This window comes from Geotrypetes seraphini, chromosome 3 (genome assembly GCF_902459505.1).
Source record: "Geotrypetes seraphini chromosome 3, aGeoSer1.1, whole genome shotgun sequence".
Classification (NCBI taxonomy): domain Eukaryota; kingdom Metazoa; phylum Chordata; class Amphibia; order Gymnophiona; family Dermophiidae; genus Geotrypetes; species Geotrypetes seraphini.
Window position 1 is genome coordinate 121,668,261 of NC_047086.1, and position 26,340 is coordinate 121,694,600.

Consider the following 26,340-nt stretch of genomic DNA (forward strand, 5'->3'; position numbering starts at 1 on the left):
GAGGGAGGCCGCCATCGACCCCAAGACTTGAAGGAAATCCTGCGCCTGAGGACACTGGGATGTCATGAGATTGCAATTTGCTCACCCGGGCCTCCAGAAGGAAGTCCTTACTCAAGGAGGTGTCAAACAGGACCCCAAGATATTCCAGGTGCTGAGATGGAGACAATCGGCTCTTTGCAAGGTTGACTACCCATCTCAGCAACTGCAGAAACTCCACCACCCGAGCCGTGACCCGAGTGCTCTCCTGGAACGATTTGGCTTGAATCAACCAGTCATCCAGATAAGGATGAACAAGAATGCCCTCTTTGCGTAATGCCACTGCAATGACTACCATCACCTTGGTGAACGTCCGCGGAGCCGTGGCCAGACCAAAGGGAACTGCACAGAACTGATAGTGTTGCCCCAAGATCGCAAAGCTCAGGAAGTGATGATGGGAGGCCCGAATAGGAATGTGTAAGTATGCCTCAGTCAGATCGAGAGAGGTCAGAAACTCCTCTGGCTGAACCGCCAGAATCTCAGAACACAGGAAGGCATATAAAGAGCCCTGTTGACCCCCTTCAAATTCAGGATGGGTCGAAAGGTCCCTTCTTTCTTTGGCACCACAAAGTAAATTGAGTACCAACTTGTGCCCCACTCCAGCGGGGGAACTGAAACCACCATGAGAAGATCCAACAATCTCTGAAGGGTCTGGCAAAAGGCCTGCTGCTTCCATGCCACCTGCGAGGAAGAAGCGAGAAAACGGTCTGGCAAGGACAGGGCGAACTCCAGAGCATAGCCGTCCTGGATCACTTCCAGAACACACCGATTGGACATGATGTCTGCCCACTGTGGATAAAAGTCTCTCAACCGGGCACCCACCGGAACCAAGACGGGCGCCAGCAAGGAGTCATTGTGCAGAACGGGCGGCAAGGGACCCAGCAGGGGCGCTACCCGCACTCTGGCAGGCCCCACAATAGGACTACATGCGCTGGAAGAACCTATCTCTTGAGATCCCAGGAGACGGAAAAGAAGCAGCCCTCGATCGAAGCGGAAACAGCGTAAATCACGCCCACGCGCAGCCTCGAGCCAGCGGCCTAGGCCTATCCTCAGGCAAACGAGGCACTTTAGAATCAGTGAGAGTCTGAACCAACTTGTCCAGATCCTCACCAAACAAGAAAGATCCTTTAAAAGGAAACTTTGTCAACTTAGCTTTGGATGCCGAATCGCTGACCAAGCGTGAAGACACAAGGTACGGTGTGCTGCCACTCCTAAGGCCAGAGCCTTGGCAGAAACTCACAAGAGATCATACATGGCATCCAAGAGATAAGAAGCACCCAATTCACTTTTGGTAACTTCTTGCCTTAGCAAGTCCCAATTCTCAGATTTATCATCAAGTACATGCTGGGCCCAACGAAAATACGCCTGAGCCATTAGCCTGCCACACATAGCCTGACAAGAGCTGTCACATCAAAACTCTGTTTAAGGAGGTTCTCCAACTTATGCTCCTCCGGGTCCTTCAAGATCACACTGCCCTCAACAGGCACAGTATGCCGCTTAGAGATGGCCGAGACCACCGCATCCACTACAGGCGAATTCAGAGTATCCCTATCCCCGTCCGGAATGGGATACAGGCGAGCCATGGAGCGCGCAAAGTGAAAAGGGGCTTCCAGCACCTGCCACTGTGCGAGCATGATGTCCCAAATATCCTGATGCAAAGTAAAAGAGCGGGAAGCAGAGCGAATCCCCTTAAGCAAGGGGTCCACCGTACGTGGGGGCTCCGACAAGGGGTCCTCAAAGTGCAAAACCGAGGAGACCTGAAGGATTAACTCATAGAGCTCTTCCCACTGAAAAATGCGCACCACAGACACATCTTCGTTGGCTGGAGGATGCTCGAACCCCTCGCCAGCAGAATCCAGTCCCCCAAGAGGATCCTGGAATTCTCCCCAAGGGTCCAGGTCCTTATCAATCACCTTGTGCTCCTCTGGAAAAAAATCCTCATCCCAAGAGACCCTCGGGCGTTTGGATAAGAGAGGAGTAGAGAGTGGCAAAACCGCCGCTGCATGAGGCCGCACTGGGGAACACATCAAGTGTAACCCCCCTCCCTCCCCCGGAGTGGACATGGAACCTCCTGCCACCAGCACATAAGTTTTACAAAGTGCTAAAATAAATTCAGGGGGGAAAACCCCTGGCGGCCCCAAGGGACTTTGCCCCTGTGTTTCCAGAACAGGGGGAAGGTCACCTGAGTTAACTGAAATGAATGAGGAGGTTCCCGCCGAAATTGGACCTGAAACCGCCAAAATCGGAGCTCCTGCGGCATGTCGTGTCTGAAAATCCTGGGACTTTCCTGACACTGAGGCCGTGGAACAGACCGCCACAAAAAGGGAATCCCCAGCCGAATCAGCAGTAAGGGAATCCTGTGCTCCCTGACTGTCGGCAGCTGGGAAACCCCCCCGCGTGGGTTTGGGGGAAGCCCGGGCTTCCCCACGATCTGAAGCCGAACCACGAGGCACATGTGGCGGGATGCCCTGGGCACTGGCATCCGCTGCCAACGAGGCTCTCCACCGCTCCAGCCTGCACAACGCTTGCACAGGCCGGCCACGAGTACCTCACGCCTGGAGCACAAGGAGCACTTTTTCTCTTTAAAAGAGCTCATTGTGCTGAAAACCGCCCTAGCTGTAAAGAAAGTGCCGGTTAGTTGAGAAATACACAGAAAAAAGGCAGTTATAAAGGGAAATGAGCTCTTTAGACTGGCACACCTTAGGATTTTTTTCTTTCTTTTTACTTAGTCAGAACAGACTCCACGGTTCTCAAAGCTGGAGGGCTGACCAATCAGGGGGCCAGGCTGCCTGCTGAGGCCCACTATAAAAATATGGGGAGGTGGAGGAAGGTTGGGGGAGGGTCCCAGCATGAGACCCACCAGGTTTAACACCCCCGAGATCGGACAGATCCCCAAACAGAACCCACCCAAGCTCTATCTGGCACAAAAAGGGGAACCAGGAGTCCACAAAGTTCCAACAGTGCTAAGAGGGGAGCTGAAAAGCCTTACCACCTGCTACCGGAGACTGAGGAAAACTGGAGTAGCAAGAGAGGCATGCTATACTGATATACAAGTTTGATCTCAGTCTCCACCTGCTGGTAGCAGTGAGGCATATTACCCATTTGTAAGGACTATACCAGTCTACCAAGCAATACAGAACATATCTATTTTCTCTATAAACCATTACACATTTACAGGGATAGCTCAATGTGAAGATTGCTCCCATATCCAGGGCCTGTGGTCTCATAATTAGAAATTGTTTTAGTCTTTTCTGGGTAGATCTAGAAACGACTGGATATATTCATACTATGCATGTCACTTTACTAAATTCAGATCCAGTGTTTGTCTCCACTCTACCGAGTCGCCATTCCACACATTCACCACCATTTCTGCGAAGTATTCCTTAGGTTACTTCTGAGTCTATCCCCTTTCATCATCATCCTATGCCCCCTTATTCCAGAGCTTCCTTTCAATTAAAGAGACTCGCCTCCCGTGCATTTATGCCATGGAGGTATTTAAATGTCTACCATATCTCATCTCTCTCGCCTTTCTTCCAAAGTATATATATATGGACATCTTTAACTTTGTCCCCATACGCTTTATGACAAAGACCATGGACTAACACCGTCCTGTTTAAATCTTTTTAAAGGTGTAGTCTGTACATAGTACATAGAGTACATAGTAGAGAATGACACGGTGACAAAATTCATCACCGTCCCCGTCCCCACAGATAACCGCGGGAAATAATCCCATGTCATTTTTTAGTGTCTGTTTCAACCTCAATCCTTCTACACCAGCATTCTTCAAAGCAAAGCTTGAGGGTCAGTGGTTGTGGCCATTCATACTCCGATTCTTCCCTGTCTCCTTAAAGAATGACATGAAGATGGTTTCCCGCGGTTATCCGCGGGGGCGGGAACGGTGATGAATTTTGTCACCGTGTCATTCTCTAGTACATAGTACTCTAACCTCCCCAACCCCCCCCCCCCTTTTTTTTTTTTTACTAAGCCAGGCTAGAGGTGTCTACCGCGGCCCGGAGAACTATTTATAGTCTGCCTTTAACAAGGCGAATTACAAGTGCACATACATAATAAAATAAACAAACAACAAGACATACAAAATATCTCATTCATCTATTAGAAAGCAATGTCATTAATTACATTTCATTTTACAAACAAATGACGTTTCAACAATTTCTTGCAATTACACAAATCTTTCTGCTGCCTAATGTAAAACGGACGTTTGTTCCATTTTGCGGGACCTACGCAAGAAAAGATACTAGATCTTACTGATTCCAAGAGCAACTGCTTTCGAGTTGGAATAATCAGATTGGAATGTTCTGCAGAACGTAGTACACAAGAGGGTACGTAAGGTGAAACACAATCTTGCAAGTATTTGGGTGCCAACTTGATGCATGCTCAGATAAATCAACAACAGCAACTTATATTGAACTCTATATTCCAGTGTTCTTCAACCACCAGTCTATGGACCAGTGCTGGTCCACAGAAATTTCCTGCTGGTCCACAGGGCCAGCATGTGCATCAGGCCCAAAACAGTGTTCTTCAACCGCTGGTCCACGGTGCGATCGATGCGGCGTTATCTTTGAGCCAGCTCCCTCTTCCTAACTGATTCAGTGCACAAAGCCACGGGCAGTGGTTCCTATGGGCATCCTGCGCCTGAACCGGAAGCCTTCTCTCTGACATCGCAACGTCAGAGGGAAGGCTTCCAGATGAGGCACGGGACGTGCAAGGTGCAATTAGTATTATTATGGGGTGGGGTCTGGGGTGGAGATTGGGTAGAGATGTGCGGGGTCTGGCCCACGACTTAGCCCAGTGTTCTTCAACCACTGGTCCACGGACCAATGCAGGTCCACAGAATAATTCTTTTATTTCTGCCAGTCCATAGGTGTAAAAAGGTTGAAAAACACTGCTATATTCCATCTTCAACCAATATAGCGTAACATAATGGGCAGATTCCTGTACAAAAGAAATAGGTCTAGGAACTATGAAGAGAAGCTAAAATTTTATACGTATCAGTACATTCCTTACCTGGTATTGACAGACTAATATTATATTGAGGTAAGATAAATAAGAAGGCCGTTTTAGCAGTCACCTGTAAAACAAAGCAAAAAAAAAAAAAAAAGAATCAAATCAGAGTAGTTTAACATGTGAAATTCTAGAGTTCTTGCTCAGCAATTAAAACGAGAAGTACTATTTTTGAGGTTTTCTTGTATTATGGTCTCACCCTGTTTTTTACATCTTTCCCAAGTCCGCTCTTCAGCTGCCTATGCTGTTCAAGTTTATTTAAAATTTCTTATACCACCCAATCAAGCCTTCTAGGTGGTGTACAAAAACGCCAAAACAATGCGCCAAATAAAACACAATTTAAACAGAAACAAACCAGGGGAAATGACAATTTTTAAAGACATTGACGAACGGGAACAAAAGGGAAGAAGGGTTAGAACTACAATTGATAGAGAGAAAGAGAACACGCAAAGGGAAGAATAACAAAGGGAGGGGAAACTGAAGGTAAAAACCTTTCTTGAATCTAAGTCATCCTTAAAAGGACAGTTTAAGCATCGAGGAAAAGAAATGTCTTTAACTTCACTTTAAAATTGGCATGAGTTGTTTTTTCATGTAAGCAATTTGGGATATTGTTCCAAAGAGAGGGGGCACTAACGGAGAAAATTGTAGTCCTCAATGAGGGGATAGTAAGAAGGTTGTGAGCTTTATATCTTAAAGTCCTAGTTTGATTATATGGGATAAGTAAGTTATTGATAAATTCTGGCTGGTTATTTGCTCTAGTTTTAAAAGTTAGTAGAAGAATTTTATAGGTGATCCTATGTTCTATTGGTAACCAATGAGCTTTATTTAAAAGAGGAGTAACATGGTTGTATTGTGCATAATCAGTTGAAAGCAGCCATAGCTAATTTTCAAAACATACAAAACCCAATCCCAGCCAAAAATGCTGCCCAATGCAGTGTACAACATAAAAATCAGAGTCGCCAAACCATCAGAATAGACTGACCAGTACTTCATCAGATTCCTAAACCATAAAATCTGTGATAAGGGGCGGCCCTATAATGAGGCCACTTGAGGCGGTGGTCTCAGGCAGAGGCATTTTACCACTAGCCAGACTGCCTGTTTGACAGCTTTCATTCCTCCCTTTCTGCAGACTTCAATCTCTGCACTCCTCCCCGGGATTCTCCTGTTCCCTCCCGCAGAGGATGGTGGAGGGTATGAATGAGGGAAAGATGAACTCACAGGACAGCAGAGGGGAGCAGCAGGAGGAAAAAAAAGATGTACTCGGGAGGGTGGAGGGGGGCCAAAGGTGGACAGGGAGAAATGGACTAATAGGAGGTGGAAGGTGGACAGGAAGAGATGGGGGAGGGCAGGGAAGAAGGAGAGGTGGACTGAGGAGGGCAGAAGCGAGCAGAAAAAGGAAAGAAAGATAGATTCAGGGGAGTGCAGAGGGGATTTAAGGGTGCAGAAGAGGGGAAGGAGAGATTTCAGACTCAGGGGAGGGGGTAGAAGGAGATGCTGAGTTACAAGGGTGGAGCGAAGGATAAGGAGAGAAGATGCTAGGAATGGTAAATCCATATGGGAGGGTTGTTAAGGGGAAGAGTGAAAAAGATAGTGAGTACAAAGAGTAGATATGTTATAATGGGGAGCAGATTTAAGATAAAAGGGAATAAGAGGTTGGAAATTGAATGAGATTGAAAAATGAGAGCTAGGGGCTGAGAGAAGTTGATAAGTAGATGAAAAATGAGGAAGAAAATAAATAAATTAATGAGAAAGCATTACAAGAAAGATCAACGTGTCAGAGACACATGTAGTGAGGGAATAGAGTAAGACAGGAGAGAGGAGAAATAAATGGACAGCTGCTGCTGGAAACAAAATTAGAAGACAGGAAAGCAGAAAAGAGGAACTCAAACCAACGTGATGGAAAACTAAAATGTCCAGACACAAAAAGGTAGAAAAAAGTTAATTTGCATTTATTAACTGGAATATGTAGATTTCTATATACTATGTTCAATACGAAATGAAATGCATTTGTGTTTGTTTCTCCAGTGTTGTGGTATATGCTGAGCATAACTTCTTCGGATTCCCAATTCAGTTTTTATTTTCATATTTCTATCTCTAATTCAGGATTCCTTATTCTATATTTGGTAAGGGTCTGTCTGTGTTTTGCGTGTGATAACGGCATGATATTTGTTTGCATATAGTTTCTGTATTGAGATCTATAGCAGTCCCACCTGCTCTGTTTTGCTTGTTGTAGACGTTCTGGTGTGTTATATCCGGTGTAATATTTGCAGTGCTGCCTATTCAAAGGTTACTCTTGGGGGAATTCAATGCCACTGTGCAATGTAGAATTTGTGCAGAATTTTGTACTTGGCTTGCAGAATTCTGCAAAGATAACAAAAGGCAGAAAATTTGTCAGGTTTCTGATAATCCTCCCATGCAGCACACACCCACAGATTGCTAGTGCAAATCCCCTCTCCTCTACCCTGCTTATTGTGTCCTCCTGGATCCTGTGTCATATGGAAAAAAACAAATAGCTGTCTATCAGACCATTTCCTCCTTGTCTGTTGGCCTGGATCCAGCTGCTGTACAAGGTTCCGCATGGTTCAAACTTCAAATAAAGAGTGGGCCCAGGCCAGCAGAGGAGGAAGTGATTTGATGTGCCACTGCTTGTTTCTTCCTTATGCCACATTATCCAGGAGGTAAATGTGGTAATGTGAAGGCAAGGAGAAAAAAAATAGTGAGAAAGGGGTTGGGAGCTAAGGGTAAAGAACTAGTGGCAGAGAAAGGTAGGGGAAAGAGTTTAAACTAGATCAGGATGGGGAGGGTAGAACCTGAAGTTAAATTGGAGTGTGAGAGCTGGGCAGGATGAACTTGGAGAGCAATATTACTGGTGAAGGAAGAAACTGGAAGTGTGGATAGACCTTATAACTGGGGAAATTCTGCAGAAAAGAATTACAAATACAGATGCAGAATTTTAATACACTGTACACAGAATTTTTCATCTTGTACTAAATTCCCCCAAGAGTAATTAATAGGTAAGGTTCTTGCTGTTTGTATGTTGTATGATATATTTGCTCAATGTATGTTGATTTTGGATGTCATCAGGTTTTGCATTTCACAATGTGCCTGGTAGAGAGATTTATGTTGCTATTATTCTGATCAATGTTAAGAGATGGTCTCCCTTCGGCCACCTCTTGATTACCTTCTATTAAATGTTAATCTTCAGGCCCTCAGAAATGCCACCAGATGTTCAACCACATTTCATAACACCTGGCTTTGTGCATTCAATCTTCACCGGGTCACTTTTAACATTGTTTTCTTAACTTAGATTAAATAGAATGTATTAAACCTTCAACTTTACACATTTGTATAGTATACCTGCTGTATTCATACTTAACTTAGGTGGTAAATGGTAAGGGACAAGTACGCCAACATGTTTTACCCTTAGGGGGTTTCCTCAGGGCTACAATCCCTTAACTAGAGTTTGGTTTATGCGTCGCAACCACCCAGTAAACATATGTGTATATGTATGTGTATATGTGTGTATGTGTATATGTGTGCACATGTGTGTGTGTGTGTATATGTATGTGTATATGTGTGTATATGTGTGTGTATGTGTATATATGTATGTGTGCGCATGTGTATATATGTATGTGTGTATGTGTGCGCATGTGTGTGTATGTGCATGTGTGTGTATGTAAATATGTGTGTGTATGTATGTGGGTGTGTGCATGTGTGTGTGTATGTATATGTGTATGTGTGTGTGTGTATGTATGTATGTGTGTATGTGTGCTGAGGGGCGCCTTCTCATCCTTCGTCTCAGGCAGCAGATGGGCCGACCCTGTCTGTGTTCACATCTTGTCAGGTAATAAGTAACCACAAAATATAAATTATACGGAACACTCAAGAAACCAGACTCTTCATATAGTGTAACACCAGAGAAAAAGAAGGCAATGTGTGTCCTCCCGTATTGTGCAAAACATAAAGATAGCAAAGACGTCAGTTTGCAAATAACAAATTGACAAATACAAATAAAACATAGAGAATGGAAAATGATACCTTGTTATTGGATTAAATATACTATATTTTTCAATTAGCTTTCAGAGACCAAAATCTCCTTCCTCAGGTCAGGACAGTATACTACTGTTATGGCATCTAATCCTGACCTAAGAAAGAAAGTTTTGGTCTATAAAGTTAATAAAAATATATTAAATTTAAATTAATAAAAAGTTAACACTTTATTTCCATTTTCTATGTTTACTTATTATCTCATATTAAAGTGCAGCTACCATACTACTTTATCTTAAACTAAAACTAACATTATTTTTTCTACCTTTGTTGTCTAGCTATTTACTTTTTTCAAGTGTGTTGGTATGAATCTCTGGTTTCTGTTTTCCTGATCTTGTCGGGATTTTCTATTTTGTCAATTTTTTCTCCTTCGTTTACTTTTATCTTTCTTCAATTTATTTTCTGTTTCTGTTCAGATAGCAATGTTACTTACCGTAACAGTTGTTATCCAGGGACAGCAGGCAGCTATTCTCACTAGTGGGTGATGTCTTCAGACAGAGCCCCGGTACGGACGTCTCACAAGCACGTGTTGCTTGTAGAAACTTAAAGTTTCTAGATGCCCGCACCGCGCATGCGCCGGTGCCTTCCTACCCGGAGATCCGGGCGTGTCTCCTCAGTTCAGGTAGCTAGCCTGAGAAGCCAACCCAGGGGAGGTGGGTGGGACGTGAGAATAGCTGCCTGCTGTCCCTGGATAACAACTGTTACGGTAAGTAACATTGCTTTATCCCAGGACAAGCAGGCAGGTATTCTCACTAGTGGGTGACCTCCAAGCTGACCTCAGTGGGATGGAGGGGGAGTTGGCGACTTAAGAGAATAAATTTTTCAATACTGTTTGGCCAAACTGTCCATCCCGTCTGGAGAGGGTATCCAGACAATAATGTGAGGTGAATGTGTGAACCGAGGACCAGGTGGCAGCCTTGCAAATTTCCTCGATTGGTGTTGATCTGAGGAATGCTACTGAGGCTGCCATTGCTCTGACCTTATGGGCTGTGACCTTACAAGGAAGTGATAATCCAGCCTGGGCATAGCAGAAAGAGATACAAGCCGCCATCCAATTAGAGATGGTGCGCTTTGATACGGGTCTTCCCAACTTGTTAGGATCGAAGGAGACAAAAAGTTGAGGAGTGGTTCTGTGTGGCTTGGTGCGATCCAGGTAGAAAGCCAAGGCACGTTTGCAGTCTAGAGTGTGAAGGGCCGATTCTCCGTGGTGAGAATGAGGCTTAGGGAAGAATACTGGAAGTACAATGGATTGGTTGAGATGAAATTCGGAGACCACCTTAGGCAGGAATTTCGGGTGAGTGCGGAGGACCACCTTGTCATGGTGGAATACTGTGAATGGTGGGTCCGCCATCAATGCCTGGAGTTCGCCGACTCTGCGAGCGGACGTAAGGGCTACAAGGAAAAGCACTTTCCAGGTGAGATACTTCAGAGGGGCCCTGTTGAGTGGTTCAAACGGGGGCTTCATGAGGTGGGAAAGGACTACATTGAGGTCCCAAACTACTGGGGGTGGTTTGAGAGGAGGGTTAACATGGAAGAGTCCTTTCATAAATCTGGCGACCACCGGATGGGCCGAGAGGGGTTTCCCTTGTAGAGGCTGGTGGAACGCCGCAATAGCGCTCAGGTGGACTCGTATGGATGTGGACTTGAGCCCAGATTGAGATAGGTGTAGGAGATAGTCCAGCACGGAGGATAAGGAAGCTCGCTGAGGTTCCTTTGACTTAGAAACACACCATGAGGAGAATCTGGTCCATTTCTGGGAGTAGCATTGTCGAGTGGCGGGCTTCCTGGAAGCTTCCAAGACCTCCCTCACTTCTTGTGAGAATTGGTGAGGGGTTACGTTGAGAGGAACCAAGCTGTCAGGTGGAGAGACTGCAGGTTGGGATGAAGTAGTGATCCTTGATGTTGAGTAAGTAGTGAAGGAAACACTGGCAGTGGTACTGGTTCCCTGCTGCTGAGTTGAAGTAGGAGGGAGAACCAAGGTTGTCTGGGCCACCGAGGAGCTATTAGAATCATGGTGGCCCGTTCGAGTTTCAGCTTGACCAGAGTCTTCCGGATCAGCGGGAATGGTGGGAACGCATATAGAAATCGTTTCCCCCAGTTCAGTAGAAAAGCATCTGCCTCGAGGCGATGAGGAGTGTAAATCCTGGAGCAAAACTGAGGCAGTTTGGCGTTGTGGGGAGCCGCAAAGAGGTCTATCTGAGGCGTCCCCCATTGCGTGAAGATTTGGTGAAGGGGGTTGGAATGGAGAGTCCATTCGTGCGGTTGTAGCAGACGGCTTAGTTTGTCTGCTAAGACGTTGTTCTCCCCCTGGATGTATACTGCTCTGAGTAGGGCGTTGTGGCGCACCGCCCAGTCCCAGACTCGTAGAGCTTCCTGGCAAAGGAGGGCCGAGCCCGTGCCTCCTTGCTTGTTGATATAATACATGGCGGCCTGATTGTCTGTGCGAATGAGGATTACCATGTCGTGGAGTCGGTGTTGGAAAGTTTGGAGCGCATTGAAGATGGCTCTGAGTTCCAATAGATTGATTTGGTGTAGTCTTTCCGCACTGGTCCAGAATCCTTGGGTGCGGAGACCCTCCAGGTGGGCCCCCCATGCGTAGTTCGACGAGTCGGTTGTGAGAACTTTCTGATGGGGGGGAGAGTGCATCAGCAAACCTCTGGATAGATTCGAAGAGGTCATCCACCAAAGTAGAGACTGCCGAAGAGCAGGTGTGACTACGATGCGTTTGGACAGTGGATCGGATGTCTGATTCCACTGTGATGCCAGGGTCCACTGGGGGATCCTGAGGTGGAGTCTGGCAAAGGGTGTCACGTGTACTGTGGAGGCCATATGGCCCAGGAGCACCATCAGTTGTCTCGCCGGTAGGGTTTGGCGAGTAGCCACCGACTGGCAGAGATGAAGAAGAGACTCCATGCGTTGCCGGGGCAGGAATGCTCGGAGTCGGGTGGTGTCCAGGACCGCTCCGATGAAGGGGAGGGACTGGGCGGGTTGTAGATGAGACTTGGAGAAGTTGATCTCGAAGCCCAAATTCTGGAGGAAGTAGGTTGTAGCCAAGGCCGCTGAAGTGACCTCTGGGGCTGACGGGGCCTTGATGAGCCAGTCGTTGAGGTATGGAAACACCTGTAGACCCCTGTCCCGGAGTGCTGCGGCCACTACCACCAGGCACTTTGTGAAGCTTCTGGGGGACGAAGATAGGCCGAATGGTAGCACTCGATACTGTAGGTGCAGATTTCCCACCCGAAATCTGAGGAACTTTCGGGAGGCCGGGTGAATGGGGATGTGAGTGTAGGCCTCCTTGAGATCCAGGGAGCATAACCAGTCGTTCTGCTCGAGGAGGGGGTATAGAGAAGCCAAAGTCAACATGCGAAACTTCTCTTTGACCAGGAACTTGTTGAGGGCCCGAAGGTCTAAAATGGGTCGCAGGTCGCCCGTTTTCTTCGGGACGAGGAAGTACCGGGAGTAAAACCCTCGGTTCAATTGGTCTGACGGGACCGGCTCGACAGCCCGAAGCTGAAGTAAGGTTTGGACTTCCTGAAGAAGAAGGGCGGTCTGCGTCGAGCTTGAAGGATACTCTCTTGGAGGATGGTCCGGGGGGGCCCGGTGGAATTGAAGAGAGTATCCTTCTCTTATGATGGAGAGGACCCATAGGTCCGTGGTTATGGCCTCCCATCGGTGGTAAAAAAGATGGAGGCGGCCCCCTATGGGAGAGGCCGAGGTTATGCTCCCGGGAGGGGCGTCAAAAGGGCTGGGGAGCCTTAGGTACAGCCGGTGGCTGAGTTTTTTGCTGAGACTTCTGGGGAGGTTGTCTCTTCGCAGGCTGTCTCGCAGCAGGCGTTTATCTGGGCATGTAACGCCGCTGGTAAATCAGGGGTGGCCTGGAAGGTCGAGACTGTTGAGGTTTGGGTTTGGGCCGCAGGATGGATTGAAAGGATTTTTCATGATCCGACAGCTTCTTGGTAACAGTTTCGATAGACTCATCGAACAGGTCAGCTCCAGCACATGGTACGTTGGCGAGTCTGTCCTGTAGGTTGGGATCCATATCGATAGTACGGAGCCATGCCAGGCGACGCATAGCTACCGCGCTTGTGGCGGCGCGTGCCGAGAGTTCGAATGCATCGAAGGAGGATTGCATCAGCTGGAGGCGTAATTGGGAGAGGGAGGCTACCACTTCCTCGAACTCGAATCGGGCTTGGTTGTCTATGAACGGAGTGAACTTGCGGAGCACCGGCAAGAAGAACTCCAGATAGGAAGAGAAAAAGAAGTTGTAGTTTAGCACCCGTGACGCCATCATGGAGTTTTGGTAGAATTTTCTACCAAATTTGTCCATCGTTCTCCCCTCTCGGCCCGGCGGTACAGAGGCGTAGACCTGGGAGGGATGAGAGCGTTTAAGGGAGGACTCGACCAGTAGGGATTGGTGGGAGAGTTGAGGGCCCTCGAACCCTTTATGGTGCACGATGCGGTATCGAGCATCGAGTTTGCTGGGGATCGCCGGTATGGAATACGGTGTTTCGAAGCACTGCATGAAGGTCTGGTCCAGTAATTTATGCAAGGGGAGCCGAAGCGACTCCGTTGGAGGGTTAGGTAAATGCATGGTGTCCAGATACTCTTTGGAGTATCGGGAGCCCGTGTCAAGGGTCACATCCAGATCATCCGCCATTTGTCGGAGGAATGATGAGAAGGACAATTGTTCCGCCAGCGTCGGTCTGTGGGACGGGCTGGAGGCGGAGGAGGCCTCCAGGTCCGTGGACATCGGGGAGTGACAAGGAGAATCGGGCACCGGTGTCTCCTCGTACTCCGGGCCCCTCGGAGGGGACACCTCTGATGAGGAGTATCCCCTACGTTGCAGTTTTTTCTGCGGTGACACCTCCGAATGGCGTGAGGAGTGCCAGGATGAGTGTCTCGATCGGTGCCCGTCTCGGTGGCGGGACGGGGATCGGGATCGTCTGTGCATCGCATGGTCTCCCGAGGCCCCCAAGTGGATAGGGCTGGAAGCAGTGGATCGCAACTGGGTTTGCGATGCGGGTTCTTGCGATGCTACCCAAGTCTGGTAAGGAGTACGGAAGAACTCTTCCTGACTATGCCCAGGGCTTCGAGTATCGATCGGGGGTCTGGTCCCATGTTGGCGCGGAGGCGTAATGGGTTCTAATGGCGGCATATCGGTAAGCGAGGCTTGCCGCGTGGGCATCGCCGCCCTCCCCCGTTCGTCCTCGTCGGTTGCCAAGGTCGAACGGCGTGGGGGAGGGGGAGGGGGCGGACCGCCCCTTTGGACCGGTACCGGGAGGTCACCCTGTATGGCAGCGATGAGCCCGGGTCCGATGGTCTGCATGAGATCAACGAATTGAGCTTCCAGCACGGACCGTAGCGAAGCCGATAAGGAGGGATCCGCACCGAAAGGGGGTCCTCCTGCACGGACATCGCGCTCCTTCGAGGCCGAGTGCTTCTGCTTAGTAGCTTTCGGCACTTTGATGACCATTGGTGGCACTGTGGAAGGAAGAGGTACCTGAACCGAGGAGACCGGGGCAGGCACCGACGTCGAGCTCGTGGATGGTGTCGGGTTGAGCGATGCCGGTTTCACCACACTCGATGCAGGAGGGGTCGATGCCGGTTTCGCCCGAACCGGGGAGGTATCAGATGAAGTGGAGGCTGAGGGATCCTTAGCTGCGTCCATCTTGAACATCGATTCCCACAATAGGCAACGCCGCTTGAATGAGCGTGCCGTAAGGGTAGAGCAAGGCCTGCACGATTTCGGGATGTGGTCAGGGCCCAAACACTGCAAACAGCGCCAGTGAGGGTCCGTGAGTGAAATCGCGCGTTGGCACTTGCTGCACTTTTTAAACCCGGTGATTGGCCGGGACATAGGCCGGAAAATCTCCGCCGCGAGGTCGAAGCCAGTGGGCCTGAGCCACGTGGCCGGCCCGTTCGACCCGCCGGAGGAAATAATCTTCTTTTTTTTTTTTTTTTTTTTTACTGAAAAAGAAAAGAACTGTTAACTGTAATTAAAAGAAAGCAAAAACGCGGACAAGGAAGGCAAATTTAACTGAATTCAGCTAGCGCATGAAGAAGTTGAACTTCTCAGCTCCGCGGAAAAGAAAGAACTGAGGAGACACGCCCGGATCTCCGGGTAGGAAGGCACCGGCGCATGCGCGGTGCGGGCATCTAGAAACTTTAAGTTTCTACAAGCAACACGTGCTTGTGAGACGTCCGTACCGGGGCTCTGTCTGATGACATCACCCACTAGTGAGAATACCTGCCTGCTTGTCCTGGGATAATTAGTGTTTTTCTTACTAATTCTCAATTTCTGCTTACTGTGTCTACTAGTGCTGCTGCCTGATGATTTGGTTTGGCAAAAAATCAAACTCACCGATTCAAGTGAGCCCCAAGACCCGTTCACGTCTTTCCCTCTGCCACCGCCGCCCGCTGGAATCGTTCCCATCTAATGTAACTTCTGGTTTTGCAAAATTGGAAGTTACATCAGAAAGACTTGGAAGTGCTGAGTGGACCTCGTGCTGGCTCTCTTCTTTGCGCCGCAAAAGCATTTCTCCTCTCCTCCCACGATTCCACAGTGTAAGTTTTAAAATCGGGCAGCAGGGCTGGACAAGCTGAAAATTGGGCTGGGCAAGCTGGGAATCGGGCAGGGGGGCTGGGGAAGCTGAGAATCAGGCAGGGTAGCTGGGGTAGGTGAGAATCGGGCTGGGGGGCTGGGCAAGCTGAGAATTGGGTAAGGGGGCTGGGCAAGCTAAGAATCAGGCAGGGGGGCTGAGGAAGCTGAGAATCGGGCAGGGGGGCTGGGGAAGCTGTGAATCTATGTTTCTAACTAATTTTACAGCTATGTTATAGTTTGGATGTTCCTATTTTTGACATTATATTGCCTTGGTTAAATAAAATGTTTAAACTTAAAAAGCTTTGTCATTGAAAGTGAATCAAATCAAAAAATCGATTCAATAGGGTGAATCGAATTGAAATTTTTTTTCCTGAATTGGGCAGCACTAGTGTCTACCTACAACTTGCAACCTCTTTCACTCAGCCTGGCTCCATTTCATTTTCTCTTATTCTCACTTCTTCCCATCCAGCATCTTCCCTCTCTCCGCCCCCACTTCCTTCCAGCAAGAGCCCCTCTAACCTCCCCACTTCCTTCCAGCATATGGCTCCTTCCCCGACACCTCCACCACTGCTACTGCTTCCCCAAACTAGCAGCAGAGCAAAACAAAATGTAAACATTGTGGGGCCACACTGTACTTACCTGCGGCTGCTGGTTCTGCCTCAGAATAAGAAGGGGCGAGGCCGGCAGCTGCAGCAAGTGCAATGTGATCTTCAGGTTTTTATTTTGTTATTGCTGCTGATTTGGGAAGGCAATGGCAGACAGAAGCAGTGGAAAACAGAAGCTGCACGGTGGTTCGCTGGCTGCATATCTTCTTATGAAAAGGTTCATGGCCACACAGTTTACAGGGATCATTGGCCAGAACACCCCCCTCTCCCCCCCAAAAAAAATAAAGGCCACAAGTTCTTCACCTAACACAGCTGTCCCTATTTCACCATACTGTAGATATTTTTGTTACAGGACCCCTTTATACCTTACTAGGCAGTATCTGTATACCTTCTCAGTGCTCTACTTTATACACTTCCCCCTCCGTATTCGTGGTGGTTAGGGGCAGAGCCGGCCTGCGAATAATATTCGGGCCGGTTCTGCCCCTAACCACCGCTTCCCCCGGCTATTTTAAGCTCTGAAAGCCCCCCTTTAAGCCTTACCTGGTGGTCTAGCAGGTTTTCAGGCTTCCTATGCTCCTGCCCCGTGCAGATCGTTCACAGGAAATGGCTGCCTTGAGCTCCCGTAGTCTCTTGAGCCATTTCCTGTGAGTGATCTGCATGGGGCAGGAGTGTGGGAAGATCGCTCCTGCCCCGAAAACCCGCTAGACCACCAGGTAAGGCTTAAGGGGGGGCTTACAGGGCTTAAAATAGCCCGAAAAATGAAAAATAAAATTTTTTTGTTTTAAAACCGCGAATAATCAAATCCGGAGATACGGAAACCGTGAATACAGAGGGGGAAGTGCATATATGAGAGGTGCTTGGGATTTAAAGTATGGCTTTTATTTAGTTCAAATTAACAGTAGCACATATTAATTTAATAATTTTTAAGGCAGATTAAAGAAATATGTAGAAACTAGTATTTTAGCCCGTTACATTAACGGGTGGTAGAATATATGTCTGTCTGTCTTTATTTCTGTCTCTCTCTTTCCCTCCCGCTGTCTTTCTTTCTGTCTGTCTCTCTCCCTGGCCCCCTTTGTCTGTCGGTCTTTCTGTGTCTCTCCCTGCCCGTGTCTTTCTTCTTTTTTTTCTGTCTCCCTTCCCCCCGCTGTCTGTCTTTCTTTCTATCTATCTGTCTCTCTCCCTGCCTCCTATGCAGCAGCATTTCTCTCCCCCCACTTCCCTGTGCAGCAGCCACAGCAGTATTACCTCCCCCTCCATTTCCCTGTGCAGCAGCCACAGCAGCAGCATTCCCTCCCCCTCCATTTCACTCCCCCCACACCACTTCCCTGTGCAGCAGCAGCGTTTCCCCTACCTCCCCTTTCTCTTCCCGCGATCTGGTTAGCTCCCTTACTGCCTCCCCCCTTCCCTTCCCATGGTGCCAACAAACCTGCCGATTCCAGCAGCATGTGCAGCACTGTACACACGCTGCTTCAGGGCCTTCTACTGCCTTGATTTACTCTGGCACGTACCTGATGACATCATCAGAGATGCGGCAGAGCAAATCAGGGCAGTAGAAGGCGCCGAAGCAGCATGTGCAGAGTGCTGCACACGCTGCTGGAATCGGCAGGTTTGTAGTCGGGACCGTGGGAAGGGAAGGGGGGGGCAGTAAGGGAGCCGGTCAGACGTAAGCTTGACTCCTATGACTGAATTTTGGCAACTTTGTTTTTAGACTACCCTTAGGCGAACGGCTCCCTTAGTTACTTTGAGAAGTTTATTTTTATTTTAAAAGCCGCCTTCACGGCTCCTCTCTAGATCCCTGCCTGCATCGGAAGCCTTCTCCGACGCAGGTGCGGCTCGAGAGAGGAGCTTCCACTGCGGCTTTGTCTGTTGAAAATCATCCGTTCTGCCAAAAAAGTCTTCTCCGACTCTGGTGAGGTTCGATAGAGGAGCCGCGGCGGGGGCTTTGAATAAAAAAATGAACTTTGTCTGGCCGGAGCTGGCAAGCCCGCTGCGAGATAAAGAGATGCATGGTAAGCACACATGCGCACTCTGCCGGCAACAGAACTACAGATCAGGCAACATGGCGTTAAGAGTGCGCATGCACGCTTAGCGTTTTATAATTATAGATTTACAATCTCGTATATACATAGGCCCAGATTCTCTATATGGCGTTGATATCGGCGGCCTTCTAAAAAGTGGCTGCTGATCATGTGTCAATCATGCAATGGCACCATATAGTGAATCGCACCTTTGGGAAAGATAGGCACCAGAAATGTAGGCCAGGGATCGCGTCTACATAAGCGTTTTACAGTACCTACCTCCACTTCTGGCGTTAAGCACTGTAAAGCGCCTACATAGACACCATTCTAGTGCTTATCATTTAGGGCTCCTTTTACAAAGCCGCATTAGCAGTTTAACGTGCGTAATAGCGCCATCATTGAGCTGGCGTTAGTTCTAGCCGTGTAGCGCGGGTTTAGCGCGCGCTAAAAGGCTGCGTGCACTAAAACCGCTAACGCGGCTTCCTAAAAGGAGCCCTTAGATACCAGTAGGCACTTTTAACTTTGCTGTTTTTTATGACATTTGTCAATTAACAAGCATTGATAGGGCGCCTACCAATGCCTAAATTTGGTTGTATATGTTTTAAAGTGTTGTTTGGAATGGCGCCTATCTACTTGACCTCATGTTTTGAACGATACAAAACCAATAGGATTACTCGAGGGCAATATTTATTTGTTCTCCCGACTATCAAGTCTTGTCGTTACAAGAGATTCTTCGATAAATTGCTCGGTTTTCAGGCAGGTAAAATGAACTTATGGTTAAGTACCATTATCTCTCAGGCTCACTCATACATGTCTTTTAGGAAATTACTAAAATCTGATTTATTTGATAAATTTGTAAACTGATGTTTTAGTATTCTGATTGATAAATGTACATTGTTTTAATAGTTGTATATTTTAGTGGATCTTAATGTACTTTTAGTAAACTGTATTTTATTCATTGATTGTATAATTTTTAATGTATGTGAACTGCCTAGAACTATGTGGTAGGGCGGTATATAAAAATAAAATTATTATTATCATTTAAGTTTATGTATCTACCAGGTAGAGTTTCCCCCTTAAAGCATAGCGCTGAGAAGATATACAGGTACTGTCTAATAAGGTATAAACAGATCTTGTAACAATTTAACATTAATACAGCACCTGGTTGTAAAATGCTTCTTAAAAGGCCTTATACATCTTAAATCTCCTTTACAGCTTCCAATCTCAGCAAGGGATTTGAATTTAGTTCTGCACACTCTTATGCTGCCTCCATTTGAAATGCTGGATACAGCGAAATAAAGTTTTCCTTGTTAAGAATTTAGGTTCTTATCACTATCACATCTGCAAGGCAGACTGGTGAGCTACAGGCTTTATTAGTTTATTACCTTTATGACAAGGTTATCCATGGGAACACATCCTCGTTTTCTCCTGAAGGTGGCATCAGAATATTATTTTACCTACTTTTTGTCTCCTTCTACATGCAGACGAGACAGCAAGCCCCTTGAACTACAAAGAGCTTTATCTACATATTTGAGACGAAGCTCAATATAATCTAGGCCATCTTAATTTTTATTTTTGACTTATCGCACTATTGCAAATCTGAAGCCAGTTACAAAGTGTACATTATCCATTTGGACTGCTTCCTGCATTCATTATTGTTATATAAAATTTGGTCATTCAGACTCTTCTTCTATTCTGCATATTATAGCGCATTGTCACTGAGCCATGGCTAAGACAAGAGCGTACCGGTACTTACTGAGAGTTTCACCTAAGCAGCTACGTGGACCTCTACTCATACGTCATGAAGCACTATTGTATAAATGAAGTCTCCAATGCAGACTCCAATTTTGAAAGAGTCATAATAACATAAGACTAGCCTTATTAGGCCAAACTAATGGTCCATCTAGCCCAGTATTTATTTTATTTATTTTTAAATTTTCTATACCGTCTAATCCTAGGCAGTTTACATAAAATCAAACATACATAATGCTTAAAACAATGCAAAGAGACAAAACATTAGGATTTAAATTCACAATAAATCTTCGATAAAGGTGAGTCAGACCCTATAAAAAAAAGCAATAACGAACAATTGTGTTTTTAAGAATTCTCTAAAAGTTCCTCTGTCGTCACATTTCCTTAACTGTCCTACCAGCGAATTCCATAGTTTTACCCCAGCACAACAAAAGGTCATTATAAGAGTTTCTACATATTTCGGATTACAGTGCTCCCCCGCGAATTCGCAGTTGGCGGTTCGCGATCCCAGTCATTTGCAGTTTTTTCTGCCCGTGAATGACCGGGCAGGGGAGGCAGGAGAGGGCAGCTGGAGAGGCAGGAGAGGGTAGCCGGAGCACCGGCGAGTGAAGGAAATCACTTGCTGTATGCTCTTACCACCTCTTCCTGTACTAAAGTCGGGCCTTATCAATCAGGAGCTGCGAGTCAAAGCAGCTCTTGATTGGTGAGGCCCGACTTTAGTACAGGAAGAGGCGGTCCGAGCATACAGTGATTTTGTTACATGTTTTAATATTTGTAATCCGCTTTGGATAAAGGCAGAATAGAAATAATAAACTATAAATAGATTTGATTTAAATCAAATCCATCCTGGGTTAAATGCTACTTATGATATGCTTCATTTTTACTTTTACCTTCTTTACCCTTTACATTAGCCCACAATCATAAAAAGGGGAACTATTTATTATTGTATTTCCTTTTTGTTTTCTAAATTATATTACTATCATTTGTTTCTGGAACAAGTAGATACTTGAATATTTTCTTAGAATACTGAAAAATTAAGAAGATAAAAGCCTAGACCTGCCTATAGACGCACTGCCAAGGAAATGACCCTGGTGTTCTTCTGCTGACATCACATCAAGATTCAAAATGGTCAGTGCAGCAAAGCCAGGAGATATCAAAACAACATATCGTTGATGGGTGTCAATTTCAAAACAAAGTCATTCGAGTTACAGTAAGTCAAGCTACAAAGTACAAGGACTGCCTGTATCCCAGTACACAGTGTTAAGAAAACAAAAACCTATTGGCAAATCCAAGACAGAAACAAATAAGGTATTTTATACTGGTTAAAATAAGTGTGGTAGGGGATATGTCACTACATAAGCCTCTATACTACCATTCAACTCCCTGCTTAAGGAGACAGCTGTGACAAGAACATTGGTACAAGCAAGAAAGTGACCCCGATACACTTGGTGGAGGGGGAGAATATTCCTGCATGCAAATTATATCACAATCCATCAATGCAGTTTGACTTATCTGTAAAACCTGGAAAAGATCATGGCCTTGTGGCTCTCCTCTTTGCAGATACTGGGATCAATCAACTCAAAGACCTCTACTAAATTTTCTCATTTACAGATGTCAAGAGCAGACAACTGTATGGATGGAGCACCTGCAAAACACCAGGCCTCCACTCTTGAAATACCTCCCTCCCCCACCTCATACTTGAACCAGGCTGGCTCAAGAATCTTCTTTCAACAGCCTATGCATACCTATCACTTAAAAAACAATATTTCCCTAGTAGTGCAGCTACACAGGCCAATGCAGAAACCTTGCATGAGAATCATGCACTGACCCTTTGCACAGTTTCCTAATACAAGAGGAACACTGAAGTTTTGCTCCTCAATGCAGTAACCAAATAGACCTAGCACAAAAAGTGTGTCCAGTGGACCTTCCTATGTTATAGCTCATATATGCACTCTGGCCTGCGCTAGCAGCAATTTATGTGTTCACAAATCAGCAACCGGAGTTCCATGTGCACACGTCTGCTATTACGTAATGCAGCAGCACGCCAGGGATATACTAACATTCATATGGCCCTGTGTATAAAGGTTGCCCACCCTGCTCTTTATGGAACTCATAAAAATGTGTGTGACAGTATGCCTGCAGTAAAGAGAAGAAACAGGCGGCATGAAATCCTCACCATTGCTTTTTATTCCTCCTTAGACTTGGTGTTAAAGCCCCACCATTGAACTCAGCTTGTTAGTCTTCTGTACACTTCAATGCATCTGTGCTGAATAGCTAACAGCTTCATCAGCATGGATGTAAATATGCTGTGCTCCAATACCTGGCACAAAGTTTTGTGCACAGTTAGCTGAAGCGCAAAATTCACTTTTGCATTATGCACCCACAAAATTGTGAGATAAAAGGTGAATTAACCTGTGTGCAAAGTCCAGCACACTTTTCTACAATCAGCAACACACTGGGATCAAGGAGTGTCACATAAACAGTGCCTCCTCTGCAGCAAGATCATGCAGTGAATCTCTGCAACTTCTTAACACTTGCCTGCAACTTCTGGGAGTCTAAACTAAGAGCTGGAAGAGTTACTGAAAACTCAAACAGGGAAATTCTATAACCAGAACCTAAACATAGGCGTCAGTAGGTGCCCTGCTGATGCCTAAGTTATTTACAAAACGCCGCCAGAAATAGCAAAAAAATGGCAGTGTTGAAGCACTTACCAACGCCTAAATAAAAGGCGATTGGCATCACGGCTGGGTAGCCACTTTAGGCTGTGAAACGTCAAAGTAGGTGTGGCCAATGCCAGAAGTGGCGTTGGACAGGCTAAAGCGGCTACCTAGCTGCAATTCACAGCAAGATAGGCGGCTGAAATGTAGGTCTGGAAAACTCTGGCCTACATTTCAGTCGCCTATCTATGCCGCCACAGGATCCTAAAGTCAGGCCGCAGCAGCCATAAGCTGATCATGGCAAGGGAAGCTATCCCCGATCAGCTGAGCCGGTAGTGCTCTCCTGGCTTCGGGCAATCCTGCCAGCTCAACTAATGGGGGGGGAAACCCTCCAAACCCCCATTCGAAGTCCTACAGTAGGAGGGATATCCCACCATCTCCTGACAGAACCCCCTGAAGCATCCCCTACAACCACGATAGGCAGGAGGGATGCCAAGTTCTGCCTGCAGGCCCCACTGAACCCATGACCCGCCCCAACTGCCGATACTCCCAAATTCCCACCCCGACACCCTCTCATACCCCGACCCCCCAAAGGTCGATAGTCCTGACACCCCTGTAAGCCCCAACCCCCCCTCCAACTCCCCTATACCTTTTGCTGTTAGGACCAGCCAGAGGGATGCCTACACCTTCCGGTTGGCAGGCCTGCCTCTTCACAATGGCAGGCCTTCCCCTCCCCGGATGCACCGGGGAGGGGCCTAAGGCCCTTATAAGCCCAGGTATCTAAGGCCCCTTCCATGAGAAGCCTTAGGTATCTGGCCAATCGGAATCTTAGGCCACTCCCAGTGCATCCCAGAATGCACTAGGAAGGAGGTCTAAGTCTCCGGTTGGCCAATGGGTGGGGGCATTAGGCACCTGGATCAATGAGGGCCTTAGGCCCCTCTCTTGTGCATCCCAGGATGCATCAGGAAAGGGAAGGCCCATCATTGTGAAGAGGCGGGCCTGCTGGCCAAAGGGTGTAGGCATCCCTCCAGCTTGCCTTACAGTACAACATATGGGGGGGTGGAGCTTGGGGGGGGTATAGCAATGTTACTTACCGTAACAGTTGTTATCCAGGGACAGCAGGCAGCTATTCTCACTAGTGGGTGATGTCATCAGACAGAGCCCCGGTACGGACGTCTCACAAGCACGTGTTGCTTGTAGAAACTTAAAGTTTCTAGATGCCCGCACCGCGCATGCGCCGGTGCCTTCCTACCCGGAGATCCGGGCGTGTCTCCTCAGTTCAGGTAGCTAGCCTGAGAAGCCAACCCAGGGGAGGTGGGTGGGACGTGAGAATAGCTGCCTGCTGTCCCTGGATAACAACTGTTACGGTAAGTAACATTGCTTTATCCCAGGACAAGCAGGCAGGTATTCTCACTAGTGGGTGACCTCCAAGCTAACCTCAGTGGGATGGAGGGGGAGTTGGCGACTTAAGAGAATAAATTTTTCAATACTGTTTGGCCAAACTGTCCATCCCGTCTGGAGAGGGTATCCAGACAATAATGTGAGGTGAATGTGTGAACCGAGGACCAGGTGGCAGCCTTACAAATTTCCTCGATTGGTGTTGATCTGAGGAATGCTACTGAGGCTGCCATTGCTCTGACCTTATGGGCTGTGACCTTACAAGGAAGTGATAATCCAGCCTGGGCATAGCAGAAAGAGATACAAGCCGCCATCCAATTAGAGATGGTGCGTTTTGATACGGGTCTTCCCAACTTGTTAGGATCGAAGGAGTGGTTCTGTGTGGCTTGGTGCGATCCAGGTAGAAAGCCAAGGCACGTTTACAGTCTAGAGTGTGAAGGGCCGATTCTCCGTGGTGAGAATGGGGCTTAGGGAAGAATACTGGAAGTACAATGGATTGGTTGAGATGAAATTCGGAGACCACCTTAGGCAGGAATTTCGGGTGAGTGCGGAGGACCACCTTGTCATGATGGAATACTGTGAATGGTGGATCCGCCATCAATGCCTGGAGTTCGCTGACTCTGCGCGCGGACGTAAGGGCTACGAGGAAAAGCACTTTCCAGGTGAGATACTTAAGAGGGGCCCTGTTGAGTGGTTCAAACGGGGGCTTCATGAGATGGGAAAGGACTACATTGAGGTCCCAAACTACTGGGGGTGGTTTGAGAGGAGGGTTAACATGGAAGAGTCCTTTCATAAATCTGGCGACCACCGGATGGGCCGAGAGGGGTTTCCCTTTTAGGGGCTGGTGGAACGCCGCAATAGCGCTCAGGTGGACTCGTATGGATGTGGACTTGAGCCCAGATTGAGATAGGTGTAGGAGATAGTCCAGCACGGAGGATAAGGAAGCTCGCTGAGGTTCCTTTGACTTAGAAACACACCATGAGGAGAATCTGGTCCATTTCTGGGAGTAGCATTGTCGAGTGGCGGGCTTCCTGGAAGCTTCCAAGACCTCCCTCACTTCTTGTGAGAATTGGTGAGGGGTTACGTTGAGAGGAACCAAGCTGTCAGGTGGAGAGACTGCAGGTTGGGATGAAGTAGTGATCCTTGATGTTGAGTAAGTAGTGAAGGAAACACTGGAAGTGGTACTGGTTCCCTGCTGCTGAGTTGAAGTAGGAGGGAGAACCAAGGTTGTCTGGGCCACCGAGGAGCTATTAGAATCATGGTGGCCCGTTCGAGTTTCAGCTTGACCAGAGTCTTCTGGATCAGCGGGAATGGTGGGAACGCATATAGAAATCGTTTCCCCCAGTTCAGTAGAAACGCATCTGCCTCGAGGCGATGAGGAGTGTAGATCCTGGAGCAAAACTGAGGCAGTTTGGAGTTGTGGGGAGCCGCAAAGAGGTCTATCTGAGGCGTCCCCCATTGCGTGAAGATTTGGTGAAGGGGGCTGGAATGGAGAGTCCATTCGTGCGGTTGTAGCAGACGGCTTAGTTTGTCTGCTAGGACGTTGTTCTCCCCCTGGATGTATACTGCTCTGAGTAGGGCGTTGTGGCGCACCGCCCAGTCCCAGACTCGTAGAGCTTCCTGGCAAAGGAGGGCCGAGCCCGTGCCTCCTTGCTTGTTGATATAATACATGGCGGCCTGATTGTCTGTGCGAATGAGGATTACCATGTCGTGAAGTAGGTGTTGGAAAGCTTGGAGCGCATTGAAGATGGCTCTGAGTTCCAGTAGATTGATTTGGTGTAGTCTTTCCGCACTGGTCCAGAATCCTTGGGTGCGGAGACCCTCCAGGTGGGCCCCCCATGCATAATTCGACGAATCGGTTGTGAGAACTTTCTGATGGGGGGGGAGAGTGCATCAGCAAACCTCTGGATAGATTCGAAGAGGTCATCCACCAAAGTAGAGACTGCCGAAGAGCAGGTGTGACTAAGATGTGTTTGGATAGTGGATCGGACGTCTGATTCCACTGTGATGCCAGGGTCCACTGGGGGATCCTGAGGTGGAGTCTGGCAAAGGGTGTCACATGTACTGTGGAGGCCATATGGCCCAGGAGCACCATCAGTTGTCTCGCCGGTAGGGTTTGGCGAGTAGACACCGACTGGCAGAGATGAAGAAGAGACTCCATGCGTTGCAGAGGCAGGAATGCTCGGAGTCGGGTGGTGTCCAGG

General features: G+C 47.7%; 1 protein-coding gene across 2 annotated transcripts in view; it reads right to left on the reverse strand.

The window, feature by feature from the left end:
* The window catches only part of TRAM2 (translocation associated membrane protein 2), a 134,387-nt gene that overhangs the window by 70,343 nt on the left and 37,704 nt on the right, over nucleotides 1-26,340 (reverse strand). For both annotated transcript variants that reach the window (XM_033939725.1, XM_033939724.1), the window contains exon 2: nucleotides 5,062-5,125. In XM_033939725.1, coding sequence (XP_033795616.1) covers nucleotides 5,062-5,125 — 64 coding nt within the window. The remainder of the gene's footprint in view (nucleotides 1-5,061; nucleotides 5,126-26,340) is intronic.